Here is a 13198-nt window from a genome sequence, read left to right on the forward strand (position 1 = left end):
AGGGTGGTTGTGCTTGGGTTCAGCTTGGAGTAAAGTCATGAAGGATGGGGACACCTTGCACTTGTCCTGCAGCTGGGATTGGGCTTGAGCTGGGAACAAGGAGGAGGGAGTTGCCAGGGGCAGAAGAAGGGAAGGTGAGTGTGGGGAAGGTGAGTGTGGGGATGGCTTGCCCTCCCTCCAATACAGAGGCTGCAGGTATCCTGCTGTGGGCAAAGGGCACAAAGGCAAAGGCAGGGATCAGATTCCCCAGGGCAGGCACCAAGGCCTGAGGGCAGTGGCTGCCCCCAGGGCCAGAGGTGCGCTCCCAGGAGGTGCAGAGGCTCTCACCCGCCCCCAGGGCAGCAGGCACTTGGTTGAGGTAGTTCATGAATTCACTCCTGGCCAGCTGGCTACTGGGGAGAGAAGCAGTGGTGAGCTGGGACTTGCTGGGAGCACCCCGAGGCTAGCAGCAGCGGCACCAGCCCTTACCATCCGGCCCAAGTCGTCGGCGAAGGTCACGCCCTTGAGCCGCTGCTCCTGCGAGCCGGTGCTGCTGCCGCTCAGCGAGTTGCGGCGCATGATGCCTGCCGGCACAGACTCGCCTGAGCAGGGGGCGCCGGGCTCGCGCGGCCCCCTGCCCCTTGCAGCCCTGAGGATCCCCCGCCCGCAGCCCCTGCCCAACCCGCGGGGCCCCGGGGGCCTCACCTGGGGGCTGCGCCAGCTCCAGGCGCTGCAGGCTGTTGCGGCGGGAGGGGTTGAAGCTGCCCTTGGAGAGGCGCCGCTGGCGGCTGGAGAGCATCGCGGCGGGCGAGACGATGCCCAGCGGCGGCTGCTTCCCCATCCGCTGGTACAGCTCCTCGATCTCTTTCTTCTGGGTGCTCTGCAGCAGCTGCACCTCAGCCAGGTGCCTGGGGAGGAGATGAGGGCTGTCGGCCGGGCCCTGTGCCGTGCCCAGCCGAGCCAGGGCGGGGGGAGGGGGCAAATCCCTCCCTCCCTGGGCAGGCAGGACCCGCGGGCCGCGGGGCTGCTCACTTCTGGCGCAGGTTCTGCAGCTCCTCCCAGATCTCCTCGTCCTCACTCTCGGTGTCATCGCTGCTCAGGTAGGACAGGCTGCGAGGGTAGCTCAGCCACACCTGGCTCACCACAGCCTGCGGCAGGCTCTCTGTGCCCTCCTCCCCGGGGCCCTCCCGGTCACTCTCTGCCGGTGCCACTGTGCCCTCCTCAGGCAATGCCTGCTCAGCCTGGGGCTCCTGCTCTGCCCTCTCCAGAGCCGACTCTGAGTCGCTGCTTGTGCCGCCAGGGGCCGCGGGTGGGGGGGAGCCACCGGCCAGCGCCTCCGTGCCAGGCTGCTCCCCCTCGCTGCTGCCCTCGCTGCTGCCCGGCGCCGGGGAGGGCACAACCGGCTCCTTGGTTGGTATCACCTGGAACCGTCCCAGGATCTGGGGCTTGGCTTCTGGTGGGGACAGAAGGTGGTTGGTGGGGTCCTGTTCCTGTGGGCAGGCGTGGGCATCATGGTGCCTCAGCACTGGCCTGGCCCTTGCCCACCTCACCTTCGTTGATGGGCGAGAGCCGGGCCTCAGCTGTGCTGGGGGTTGGCGACTCTGAGACGACGAGGCTGGGCTTGGGGGAGTTGGGTGGCACCTGCAGGCACCCAAATGCTGTTAGTTGTCCTTCACTGACATCTCCTGCCCCAAAGCAGTGCTGTTCCCATGTCCTGGGACCCACTCCCCATCAGCCCTCCCTACACGCCAGGGGCTCCCTGTCCCGTCCCATGGCAGCATCTGCAGCAACAACCCCATGCCCCAGTGCCAAGTCCCCACCTCGAGCAGCTCTGCAGCCCTGCACTCACCACACTGCCCTCCAGGCTCCCCCGTGCAGGCCTGTTCTGTGGTAGCAGAGGGGTCCCCATAGCCTCATTGTTTGCAGGGCATGGTGGGGCTGCTGCCCTGGGAGGGAATGGCATGGGCCCCTCAGCAGTGGGGACGTCCGTGCACACCGACTCTCCAGTCCCATCACAGCGCGGGGCTGGCTTGGCCATGCTGGTGGGGTTGGGGTGGACAAAGCGTGGGGGGCCCAGGAGCAGGCTCTGTGGCCTTGGCAGCAGTGGGGGATAGAGATGCCCACCCGAGCTGGCGATGGAGGAGACAGCAGGCAGCAGGGTGTGGGCCACGCTCATCACTGCCAGGGAAAAGACATTGGCCAGGGACAGGAACGGGGCGGTGGGGGACCAGGCTGTGCTGGTCACAGGGGAGGTCAGGGGACTGCTGGGCCCACTGGGGACCGGGGACGTGGGGACCGGCAGTGGGGGCAGGAGGTCTCGGGGCAGGGCTGGTGGGACAGGGTCCACTGGGGGACTCGGGGGGGTCTGCGGGACCACCGGCGATGTTGTCAGCCAGGAGGGAGCCATTGAGCCCAGAGGCCAGGTCTGCACAGAGCCTGCAGAGAGAGCAGCAGCAGAAGTGACTCCGGTGAGCTCCCCCCAGACCCCTGTGAGCACCCCCTGGTCCCTCGGCCAGGCAGCCACCAGGCCAGGAGGCTGCACGGGCGTGCCTGGACCTGCCAGGGCTGGTACCTGTAGGGGAGCCTGGCAGTGGTGCCCACAGCTCCCCGGGTGCTGAGGCTGCCAGCAGCTCCACAGGGCTGGAGGGGTCCTGCTCCAACATGGAGCTGCTGAGTGATGGCAGGACAGGGGACTGGACTGAGAGGCTGGGACTGGTGCAACCCAGATCTGTGGCACAGGGGTGACAGTGGTTCTCACCTGGGTCAGGATGTGCCCACAGGAGCCTGGGCTCAGCCCTGCAGGGGGCTGGGGAGATGGCAAAGGGTCGCAGAGGGGCAGACACATACCACTGAGTGAGGATGAGGAGGAGATGGAGTGAGAGAGGTCCTGCAGCTGCAGGTCCACCTGCTGAGAGGGATGTGGCTGAGCCCAGGTGGGGGCAGAGACCTCAGACAGGCTGAGGCAAGGTCCCACTGCCGTCCCCCTCCCCCTCCCCCCCCAACAGCCCCACTGTGTGCATGGACAGGATCTGGCACTTTGCTGGGCAGGGGTCTGGTGCAGAAGGTGGCAAGTGGCCCCGAGGCGCAGGCCTGTGGCTGCTCCTGCCCGGGGCTAGAGGGACCCTGCACCCTGGCTCCCCCCCAGGCTGGGTCCTTGTGATCTGGGCATCAGTCCCAGCTCTGGTGGGGCCAGGGTGGGCACTCACGGGGCTGCCTGTGCCACGCTCGGCCTCGGGGCTCTCCGGCAGCTCGGCAGCGCCGCGTCCGTCCTTGCGGAGCAGAGTCTCCACACGGTGGATGATGTCCCGGATGCGGTGCACAAAGCCATCCCGCTCCGACTTGAGGATGAACTCGTTGTGGACCTGGGGGCGGAGGAGCTGCTCAGCACCAGCAGGGACAGGCAGACCCCCACCCACCCTGCTCCACACACCATGACGGCTGCGATTTCCTCTGGGTTGTCCCCATCCAGGTCAAACTTGAAGGTCACCATCTTGTTGTTGTAGGTCTGCAGCTGGCACTCCACCACTCGGTCGCTCTTGTCAGAGATCTGCGGGCGGCAGAGGATGCTCAGCCTGGGCAGTGCCCCCTGCGCCCCCCGCGCCCACGGCACTCACGTTGGTGATGCGCAGCCTGGAGCGGGCTCTGCGCCGCAGCAGCTTCCCCGCGGCTCGCTTGGGCGGCGGCTTGGCGCTGCGCTCGCTGGCCGAGAGCCCCTCGTAGCCGTCGCTCATGCCGGACGCCACGTCTGAGGGGTAGCTGCGAGAAACCCCAGCCCCAGAGCGTCAGGGAGGCAGGTCCCGGCCGCCAGGCTTCCCGCCCCGCCCTAGCCTGGCCCCCATGGCCTCACCTGTCCACCGGGGAGGAGAAGCCGCTGGCGGGGGGCAGGCGCTCGGTGGGCAGCTGCACTGCGATGCTCTGTGGAGAGGGAACTGCGTAAGCGGCACCAAGGCGGCACCAACCCCCAGCCCCACTGCACCCTGCTCACAGTAGGGAAGCAGCGCCCAGGGCGGGTGGGGGGTGGGCTGGCAGGGTCCCCCGCCGAGAAGCTGCTACGGGCCAGGTCGGGGGAGTCCAGGAAGCCAGAGGAGCTCAGGTAGCCGTCAGTCTCGCAGTCGGCTGCAGAGGAGCACCTGTGTGAGCACAGCTGGAGCAAGGCCCCCCGGGCCTGTGCCCCCAGGAACAGCTGCGTGGCTGCGTGCAGCCCCAGCTCTGCCTCCTAAGCCCAGGTGCCCCCACTGCCCCCCCACCCCAGTTCCCCCCGCTGTCCTACCCCACTTCCCCCACTCTGTCCCCACACGCACAGGTGGCCGAGGAGTAGCTGGTGTGCCGGTAGGTGAAGTGCTGGTGCTGGTCAGCCTCGGGCTCCTCAGGCTCTGGGGCGAAGGTGCTGCTGAAGATGGAGTCCCCAGAGCCAGCAGTGGCCAGGGCAGGCGTGGGGACACCGGGTGGCAGCTCGGGCTCCACGGGCAGGGGCACCCCCTGGGCACGCCTCAGCTTCTCCCGTTTCCGCTTGATGGCCACCACGCGGTCCCGCACCGCCTTGGCCACCAGCTTGTAGTCGGCCTCGCAGACAAAGCCCAGGACCACCTTCACAGGAGGGGACTTGTCACACGGAGGGCAGGGCCCTGTGGTGCTCAGGGCCCCTCTGCCCCCTTACCCACCATCTCCTGGGCCACCTCTTCTGCCACGTCCTTGTAGAGCTCGAAGAGGAACTCGATGGCATTGTTGTCCTTGTACTTGCCGTGCAGCTTCTTGGTGTCGTCCATGCGCAGCCAGAGCTTGAGCCCAGACTTGATGCCATCATCCTCCTCAGCCAGCTCCACATGCACCCCGGTGTCCTCCTGGAAGAAGGAGTGCTCCAGAAGGTCCTGGATGGTGTATCTGCAGGGAGCAGAGCTCAGCGTGGGGCTGGGGCAGGGAAGAGGCCCTGCCCCCAGCTCCCCTAACCCTCCCACCTCTCGTTCTTGTCCATGCGGATGCAGCCCTCGATGATCTCCTTCAGCTCTGGCACCTTCACCTTGTAGAAGCTGCTGGGCTTCAGGCCCTGGGAGTGACAGACACCAGCACTTCCTGTGACAAACCCTGGCACAGTGACAGGTTTCCAGGGCCAGGTGTTGTACCCAGGCTCTGTGGGGCCACCGTGCTGCCAGACACTCCCCAGGCAGCTGCAGGGAACAGGTGGAGACGGAGCTGCCAGCCCAGGGCCCCACTGGATGGCAGCAGCTCCTGTGGCGGGTCCACGTGTGCTCAGGGTAAGGATGCCCTAGGGCTGTGGGTTTCCACCCCAGCAGGCAGCAGGCAGCCAGGACCAGCTGGGACAGCCACAGTGCCCCAGGCAAGGAGTGGCCAAGCAGACCCACTCCTGTTCCACCCCATTAACATGCTGGCAGTGCCTGGTGCAGGGCAAGGGACAGAAAGGCTGGCCAAGCTGTTGTCCCCGCTGCTCCCCATGGGCCCCATGACCTGGCATGGCACCCTCTTGCCACCCACACTTGCACAGGCTGCACAGTGACATTTTGGGGACCAGTGAGGCCCAACAGCTCCAGCTGACCAGCCCCCCCCAGCCCCCTCTGCCCAGCTCCTGTGCCCGTGGCGGCAGCGTCGCCTCAGCCCGGGGGCCAGGGCCACTCACCGAGGTGACCTTGCGGTAGATCTGGGCAGCGTTCTGGCACTCGGAGTAGGGGTACTCCGAGGTAGCCATCTCCAGCATGCACATCCCAAAGGCATAGACGTCCACGGCCTCGTCGTACTTCTCCTCGTACATCTCTGGAGCCATGAACTCAGGGGTGCCTGGGGATGGCAGTGGGGCTCAGCACCCCCAGGGCACCGACCACCCACAGCCCCTGAGGGGCAGCCACAAGCCTGCCCCACCCCGGGGCTGTGCCAGGACCCCACCTATGACGCTCTTGGCGAAGGAGGCTCTCTTGAGCGTGGCCAGGCCCAGGTCCCCGATCTTGACGGAGCCGGTGGGGCCGGTGATGAAGATGTTGTCACACTTGAGGTCCCGGTGGATGATGGGGGGCGAGCGAGTGTGCAGGAAGTGCAGCCCCTTGAGGATCTGCCGGCTCCAGCGCTGCAGCACCTTCAGCTTCATCTCCTTGAACCGCTTCAGATAGCTGCCAGGGCACCCGCGGGGCTCAGCCCCCTGCCCCAGCCTACCCTCCTCCTGCCCTCACACTGAGCCCATCTGGACACAGGTGCCCATGCAAGCTGAGTGGCAAAGAGCATCTTGGAGCCAGGGACCCCTGATGCCTGCCCTGGCTGGGCTCTGGAGAGGCAGCACCAAAACTACCCAGGAGGAGCTGAGCTCTCTGAGCCCTTGGTGTCAAGGAGCTAGCGAGTGGTGAGCGCTGCCACCAAGCATGGCACTACAATGCCCAGGCCACACTGTGCCCACACAGGACAGTGCCAGTGAAACTCCTGAGTCTCCAAATAACCAGCAGCAAGCCTCTATTTCTGTTGCCAGCTCCCAGCCCTGCCTCACCATCCACCCAGACCCCACAGGAACCCCTCATACTCCCTCATTCCCACCCAAACAGTACCCAGGCGGGGGGAGCAGACCTGTCCCTCAGCTCCCTGTCACCACAGGGACCTCATCCTCTGCCCTGCACACTGCCCCTGGCAGTCCCCACTCACGTTTTCAGGGTGCCAGATGTCATGAGCTCTGTCACCAGCACGATGCAGACCTGGCCTTTGATGGATGACTTCCAGGAGTCGTAGAAGCGGACGATGTTGGGGTGCTGCAGCCCCTTCAGCATCTCCACCTCCTCGCTGAACCGCTGCCGCTCCGTCTTCGACAGCTTCCGCGTCTGCGGGAGCCCGCGGGACCGTGAGGGTGGCACCACACGAGGTCCCCACAAGCACAGAGGGACTGACTCACGAAAGACCTTCAAGTCATCATCCCCACTCCCCACCCTGGCCCTCCACAGCCATGGACCCCGATTTGGGGAGGGTTGGCCAAAGTCTTCCTGCAGCCAGAAGTGTGCTTCCCTGCCGCGGCAGCTGCCCCGTGCCGGGCACACGGCTCCCTGCCGCTGTTGCTCGCAGCCCACGGTCGGTGCCCACCGCCCCAGCACAGCAGGAGAAGCCCCAGCCTGCAGCCATCGGCCGAGAGGATGCAGGGGGCTGTCCAGCTGCCCACCAGCGAGCCGCGTGCAGACACGATGGCTGTGGCCCCTCTGCCCCCCAGGACAGCTTCGTCCCCCCACCGGGACAGCACCGGGCACCGGGGTGGCACGGTGCCGGGCCAGCCTCAATGGGGCCTTTGTTGGGGAAAGCAGGCGGGGGAGGCTCCAGCCCAGGTTTTTCCATGTTCCTCCTGCTCGAGTTAATTAAAGTGGAAACTGAAGCTGAGCGCTGACAGCGCACAGAGCAGAGCTGGGGCCGGGGCCAGCAGGGAGGACACAGACCCCGCATCCTGCAGGAACATGGCCCCGCAGTGCTGCAAGGGGAGAGAGAGGTCCTGTCCTGAGCCCAGGGAGCAGCAGGAGCAGCAACGACTCCACCACATCCCAGGACTCCAAAGGGCTCGGACACTGCGGAGCCTGGGGACCTCCCAGCCGGGACCCCCATCCACAGCCGCGGCAGGCCAAGGGAAGTCGAGCTGCCCCCGCTCCCACCGCGGGGCTCCCGGTGCCCAGCCCGGCGGCCGCCATCCACCAGCCCGAGCAGCTTTCGTAATATTTTGATTGCATCACAGCTGGCCCCGCGGCGGGGCTGGAGCCGCTCCATGATCCCCTCTGCCGTTAACACAGGCTCAGGGACCCGGCGCAGCCCAGAGGAGAACCTGAGCCCTGCTGCAGCCCCATGAATGGGACCTTTCATACCCGAGCAGGCAAACAGCAACCAAAGCCCTTGCGCAGCGCACCGGCTGCCCTGCCCAGCGCCTCGGCCGCCCTCAGTCCCCCTGGCCTCCCACTGCCCACCAGAGAGCCCAGAGACTTCGCTGTGCCTTACAAGGACACAGAGAAGCCAACACAGGCTACAAACAGGGGCAGGGAGGGAGCCACTGGCTGTCATAGCTCTCCCAGCTCAGCAGGAGCAGATCCTGCTTGGAGTGCTTGTGCTGTGCCAGTGCAGCCCCCACCATACCACCTCAACGTTAGGTAGGACCCCCAGCGTGAGACCACCTCTCCTAGGGTGTCTGGAGAAAGATCTGGTGGAGCCAAGGTCATTCCCCAAGCCCATGCCAGGACTACTGGGCTCTCCTGCCACTATTTCTCCTGCACAACCAAAGAGGCAACCAGTCTCATGGCCAAGTGACCAAGACTGCCCACCAAGCACCAGCACTGGGGAGCAGAGCCTGATTTGGCCCCAGCCCAGCCAAAGAAGCTGCTCAGCCTAGGACTGGGTACCAAGGAGGGCAGGGCAGGCAGGGCTGCCAGCAGAGCCCCCATGGCACACAGGGACAATATGTCCTCTCCGGGCAGCACCTCGTGCAGGGCAGAGGAGGACATTGGGCATGGCAGCACAGGGCTGAGTGAGCAGCTGGGTGGCAGTGGTCCAGCCCCAGCCCACAAGCCAGGAGCTGGCTGCTGGGGAGCCTGGCATGGCCAACAGTAGGAGCCAAGGCTATCACAGAAGGGAGGCCCAGGCACAGTGGCCAAGGATGGCTCTTGTTCCTGTGGCATGAGGCTCTCCCAGGGGCTCTCAGGAGCTCTCCCTGAGCCCCTGCAGGGCCCTGGGTCTGTGATGCCCTGGGCAGGGGGTCCCACTGGCCCTGATGGGCACAGCTGAGCTGCACCTGCAATGGGGGCACTAGAAAGGAGTTCACAGGAACACCCATGGAGTGGGCACTGGAGACAGCCCAGCACCCTCCAGCTATGGCCACAGCACCTCCAGCCACAGGGAGGTCAGGAGTTCCCTGGCAGAGGAGTCAACACAATAACAGCAGTGAGTGCCCACAGCCCACTGCCTGGCAGGGGTGACCCCTGCACACTCACAGGTGCACAAGCAGACACGGTGCTCGAGTTCAGGAGCCCACAGTACCCCCCGCCCCGAGCAGTCCCCACAGTGTCCTCAGACCAGCCCCCAGGCAGGCAGAGCTCCTGTGCCTGTGCAGGGCTGAGTCCTGGGCACTGCCCCAGGGCCTCACCAAGCTTGGTCACAGCAAGACTCAAACCACAGCGCAGGCAGGGTGGGCTGGGCATGCGATGGGCAGGATGTTGAGAAGCTGCAGCAGCTTGGGAAGGAAGGTGTCCTGCAGACTGCAGTGCAGCCAGCTGGGGTTACCTGCACGACCTGGGTGTGGGAGCAGGGGGAGGCATGGCAGCACCCGCTGCCCAGGCTGCTCTCGCCTGCAGGGAGCCTCAGAGGACCCACAGGAAAACCACTCCTGGCCAGGTATTTACAGCTCCATCCCTCTCCAGGCCCCTGGCTTCCTCCCTGCTTCCTCCTGCCCCCCCACCCCAGCACCTACCAACAGAAATAGTCCCCAGTCTAAAGCTGGAAAGCACAAACAGGTCACAGCAGGTCTGCGGGATGCAGGCAGGAGGCAGAGACAGACACTGCCTTCAGGACTGGGGGGCAGTGGCACAGGGGACCAGGGACAGGCAGGTCCCCAGAGGGGCCCCACAGGAAGGCAGGGGACGGGCAAAAACAGGCACCGGGGAGGGATGGGCAGGGCAAGGATGGCACTGAGAGCTGGGATTTGGAATCAGGAACATCAGAGCAGCTGGACAAGGCTCTCTGGACCAGAACAGGTCAGGGCTGAGGTTAGGTATTCATTTAGAATCGAAAGGCAATGGGAGGAGAGCTGAGAGACGCAGGACAAAGCTATTTTTGAAAGGGCAGAGCCACAACCGCTTTTACTTGCGGCTCCCAGTCCCATATTTGTGTCACAGTGTCCAATTCTCCCCATTGCTGAAACAAACAGACTTCAAAAAGTCTGCCTCTGTGCTCTCAGCCCCTCATGGGACACGGATTTTGGGACAGGAGACACTGGGAAAAGAGCAGCCATTGGGACAGAGCCAAATACTAGGGGAGAAGGGAGAGAGCTGGGAGGGATGGAGTAGGGGGCACTGAGGAAGCACTGGGAGTGGAGCTGAGGCTACCCACCCTGGCCAGCCCCTGAGGGGCTCTTGCCAGCTCTGCTACATGGGGCCCTGAGTACATGCAGACCCTGCCCTGGGCTGCAGAACAAGCACCGGGGGCCTTATCCAGCCACAGCAGACATGCAGGAGCTGCTCTGACTGTGGGGTGGGGACAGGTGGCCACGGGGCAGCACAGCACAAAGGGACAAGCAGGAGGGCAGGGAGCAAGCCAGCAAAGGGGAGCCGAGGCTGAGGTCTGAAGGGGGGTTGCAGAGGCAGCCAGGGGAGAAGCACCCAGGTTTGTCTGACTCACCTGGAGAGCATCCTGGGCTGGCCAAGGAGAGCCCTTCCTGGCCAGCAGCAGCCTGCTGCTTCCCCACCCCCCGGAGCGATGCAGGGCTCAAGCAGGGCCCGAGAGCTGTGCAAGGCAGGGAGGCCTGAGCCAGCTCTCAGCAGCCAGCTGAAGCTATTGTGCAACCCACGAAGGCACAGGGAGACCCAAGACCTCATCTTCCTCACAAAGAGGCCACAGTCCAGAAATCACCCACTGCTGTCTCAGAGTCTCTTCTTGCACTGCTGGGCTTCAGCCACCCCATGGACCCAGCCCAGGCAGCTGCCTGCAGCTGCAGCAAGGTTTTGGGATCAAGGCAGAGAACTTGCAGGACACGTTTCTCTGTAAACAAGGACTTGGACCTTCCAGCTGCAGCAGCCACCCAAGACAGGGGCCTGTCAGAGACTTTGGACTTCACCAAAGCCCCTCCCCAAGGGGCTCCAAGGAGAAGAGGGAGCCCCAGACACTGCTGCCTGTGGACCTCTGTGAAGATCAGACCCATCAAGAGCACCAAGAGAAAACGTTGTGAGTGCAACACCTTGACTGCTGCCCTCAGCGCCCTGCTGTTAGCATCCCACTGCTGGGCTGCAGGAGTGTGGCGGCAGAGCTGAGGACGCTGCTCAGAGACCTGGAAAACCACCAGCCCAGGTGCTGCCAGCAGAGAGTCCCCAGCAGCACCACAGAAGCCAAATGCAGGTGCCCACAGACACAGCTCCAGCCAAGGACAAGCAGGCAGAGCGCACCAAGGTCACCCCAGGCCCTGCTTCCGACTGATGCCCAGCCCTGGCTCGCTGTAAGTGCCGTGCCCCAGCACACACCGAGGGCTGCCAGAGAAACCTCGGGGCCAGCTCCAGTACTGCCACAGGCAGGCAGAGCCCAGCACCAGGGAGGACACCCCTGCCCTTGCTGTCCTTTCAGAGAGAAACCTGTGAGCTGGTGGGCACTGCAGGAACAGAGGCTGTTCAGCCCTGGCAGCTGGTACTGGATCTACCTGTAAATCCCCAGAGTGGGAACTGGCACTGGGAATGTGGGCAGCGAGGAGGTGATTGTAAAGCAGCATGTGACAGGCAGGACAGCCAGGAGCAGCAGGAGTCTGGGCACAGGCCATGAACCTGAGCAACGATGGGCACAACTCAGGGCCCTGAGAGGAGAGGAGCAACTGTGGGCACACTGCCCTGCTGGGCACGACATGCCTGGCAGAAACGGAGAATCTCACGTTCCTGCACATTCTGGGACAGGCTGCAGCCCCAGGGAGATGCCCGGGCAGGCAGCAGCAGGCAGAGGGGCTCAGGGTTGGGCGTGCTGCCCACACCGGGGAAACCGGATGGAGAAGGGTCCAATTGCCCCTGCCCGACAACCCCGGCCGCGGGGCTCAGGTCTGGGGGAGGAGACAGGGCACAGACAGGGGCAGCAGCCGTACCTGCAACTCGCACCAGGCCACCTCCACTGTGGTCTCCGTGTCCAGCCCCTTGTAGACGGTCTTGAAGGAGCCGCGGCCGATCTCGATGTCGAACTTGAGGAACCGGCCGTCGGGGGAGGTGGCGACCGCCCGCGTCTCCACCTCCTCGCTCTCCGTTTCCTCCGGCTCTCGGCGCCCAGCGGCGCCCGACGGCGGAGGCGGCGGCGACCCCCCGCCCGGTGCCGGGTACCCCAGCAGCTCCAGGTCGGCCGAGCTCCGCCGGTTGAAGCGGGAGGACGCGCGGCGGGAATCGCGTCCTGAGGGCCTCCGGCCGCGGCTGCGGTGCGGGGTCCTCCCGGGTAGCCCCGGCTCCGGCCCCGGCTCCGGCTCCGGCTCCAGCTCCTGCTCCACCTCCGGCTTCGGCGTGGAGCCGCTACCCACCCGCTCCGCCTCGGGCTGGGACATGGCCCCAGCAGCTGCGGGCTCAGCCGCCAGCATCGGCTCGGCCCGACCCGGGGCAGCCGCTCCCTCTTAGCTTCGCACCTGGTGCTGCCGCGGCACCGCAGCCGGGACCGACCGCCGAGCCCCGGCTCCGGACACCGGCCCCGCCACGGCCCCGCCCGGCAGCACCACCCCCGCCCCGCCCGGGCCCGCCCCCACGCGGCCACCGCCCCCCGCCTGCGCTGCGCCACCGGGCACCGAGGCCGGGCACCGAGGCCGGGCACGGGCCCCGGGACGGGCGCCCAGCACTGCAGCTGTAGGCACGGGCTGCGCGCAGCGGGCGAACGCCCCGCGCTCTGGCACCGAGCCCCTGGCACCCCGGCACCAGCCCAGGAGGATGATGGGCACTGCCCAGTTTCCCCCAGTCCTGCCTGTGGCTGGCCAGGTGCTACGAGCAGCCCCTCCCCGCGGTGCAGTCCCCAGGGGGCTCCGGGGCTGACGTGACGGAAACCCCGGGGTGAGGCATAGCCCAGGGGCCGCGTCCGCCTCGAGCATTTCCTCGGAGCTTCTGCCTTCGGGCTCCGGAGCTGCGTCCCCGGGACCAGCAGCGAGCTGCCGTCCCGGGCAGCCGGTCGTCTCCGGGCTTCCTGCGGTCGAGATCCTGAAGTTAGGGTCACGCAAGCGGGAAGATGCAAGCGTGTGTCCGCGCCGCCGAGCCAGAGCCTGGACAAGAGCCGGTTGTCTCCGCAGGTTAAAGGAGGAGGTTGTTCCACCCGAGGAGGTGTTTACACAAAACACAAAGCAGCGGAGGCCAACGCTAATTTATTTTCCCTAAGGTCAGATTGTTTCTACTCAACGATACCGGAAACATTAAGGAGAGGATCGACAGCGGAGTGCGGCCGCGGCCGCCTCGAATGTGAACGCAGCACACGCTGGGTGAAACCAGTGCAGGATCCACAGCACGGCTGCACCCCACAAACGCCGGGCAAGCAGGAGGGCAAAGCAGCATTTAATGAA

At 65.6% G+C, this 13198-nt stretch overlaps 1 protein-coding gene across 1 annotated transcript; it reads right to left on the minus strand.

Moving 5' to 3' along the window:
- Nucleotides 1-19: 19 nt before the first annotated feature.
- WNK4 (WNK lysine deficient protein kinase 4) lies at nucleotides 20-12253 on the minus strand. The gene is given in 21 exon segments (XM_054176588.1): nucleotides 20-328; nucleotides 330-389; nucleotides 469-563; nucleotides 685-887; nucleotides 1012-1432; nucleotides 1530-1620; nucleotides 1829-2415; nucleotides 2552-2707; nucleotides 2827-2887; nucleotides 3186-3341; nucleotides 3410-3526; nucleotides 3594-3735; nucleotides 3827-3894; nucleotides 3965-4095; nucleotides 4281-4566; nucleotides 4641-4860; nucleotides 4935-5023; nucleotides 5612-5769; nucleotides 5875-6095; nucleotides 6616-6788; nucleotides 11762-12253. Coding segments are annotated over 21 exon segments (4221 nt in total). The 5' UTR covers nucleotides 12239-12253.
- Nucleotides 12254-13198: the final 945 nt, after the last annotated feature.

Source organism: Dryobates pubescens, chromosome 36 (assembly GCF_014839835.1).
Source record: "Dryobates pubescens isolate bDryPub1 chromosome 36, bDryPub1.pri, whole genome shotgun sequence".
NCBI classification, from domain to species: domain Eukaryota; kingdom Metazoa; phylum Chordata; class Aves; order Piciformes; family Picidae; genus Dryobates; species Dryobates pubescens.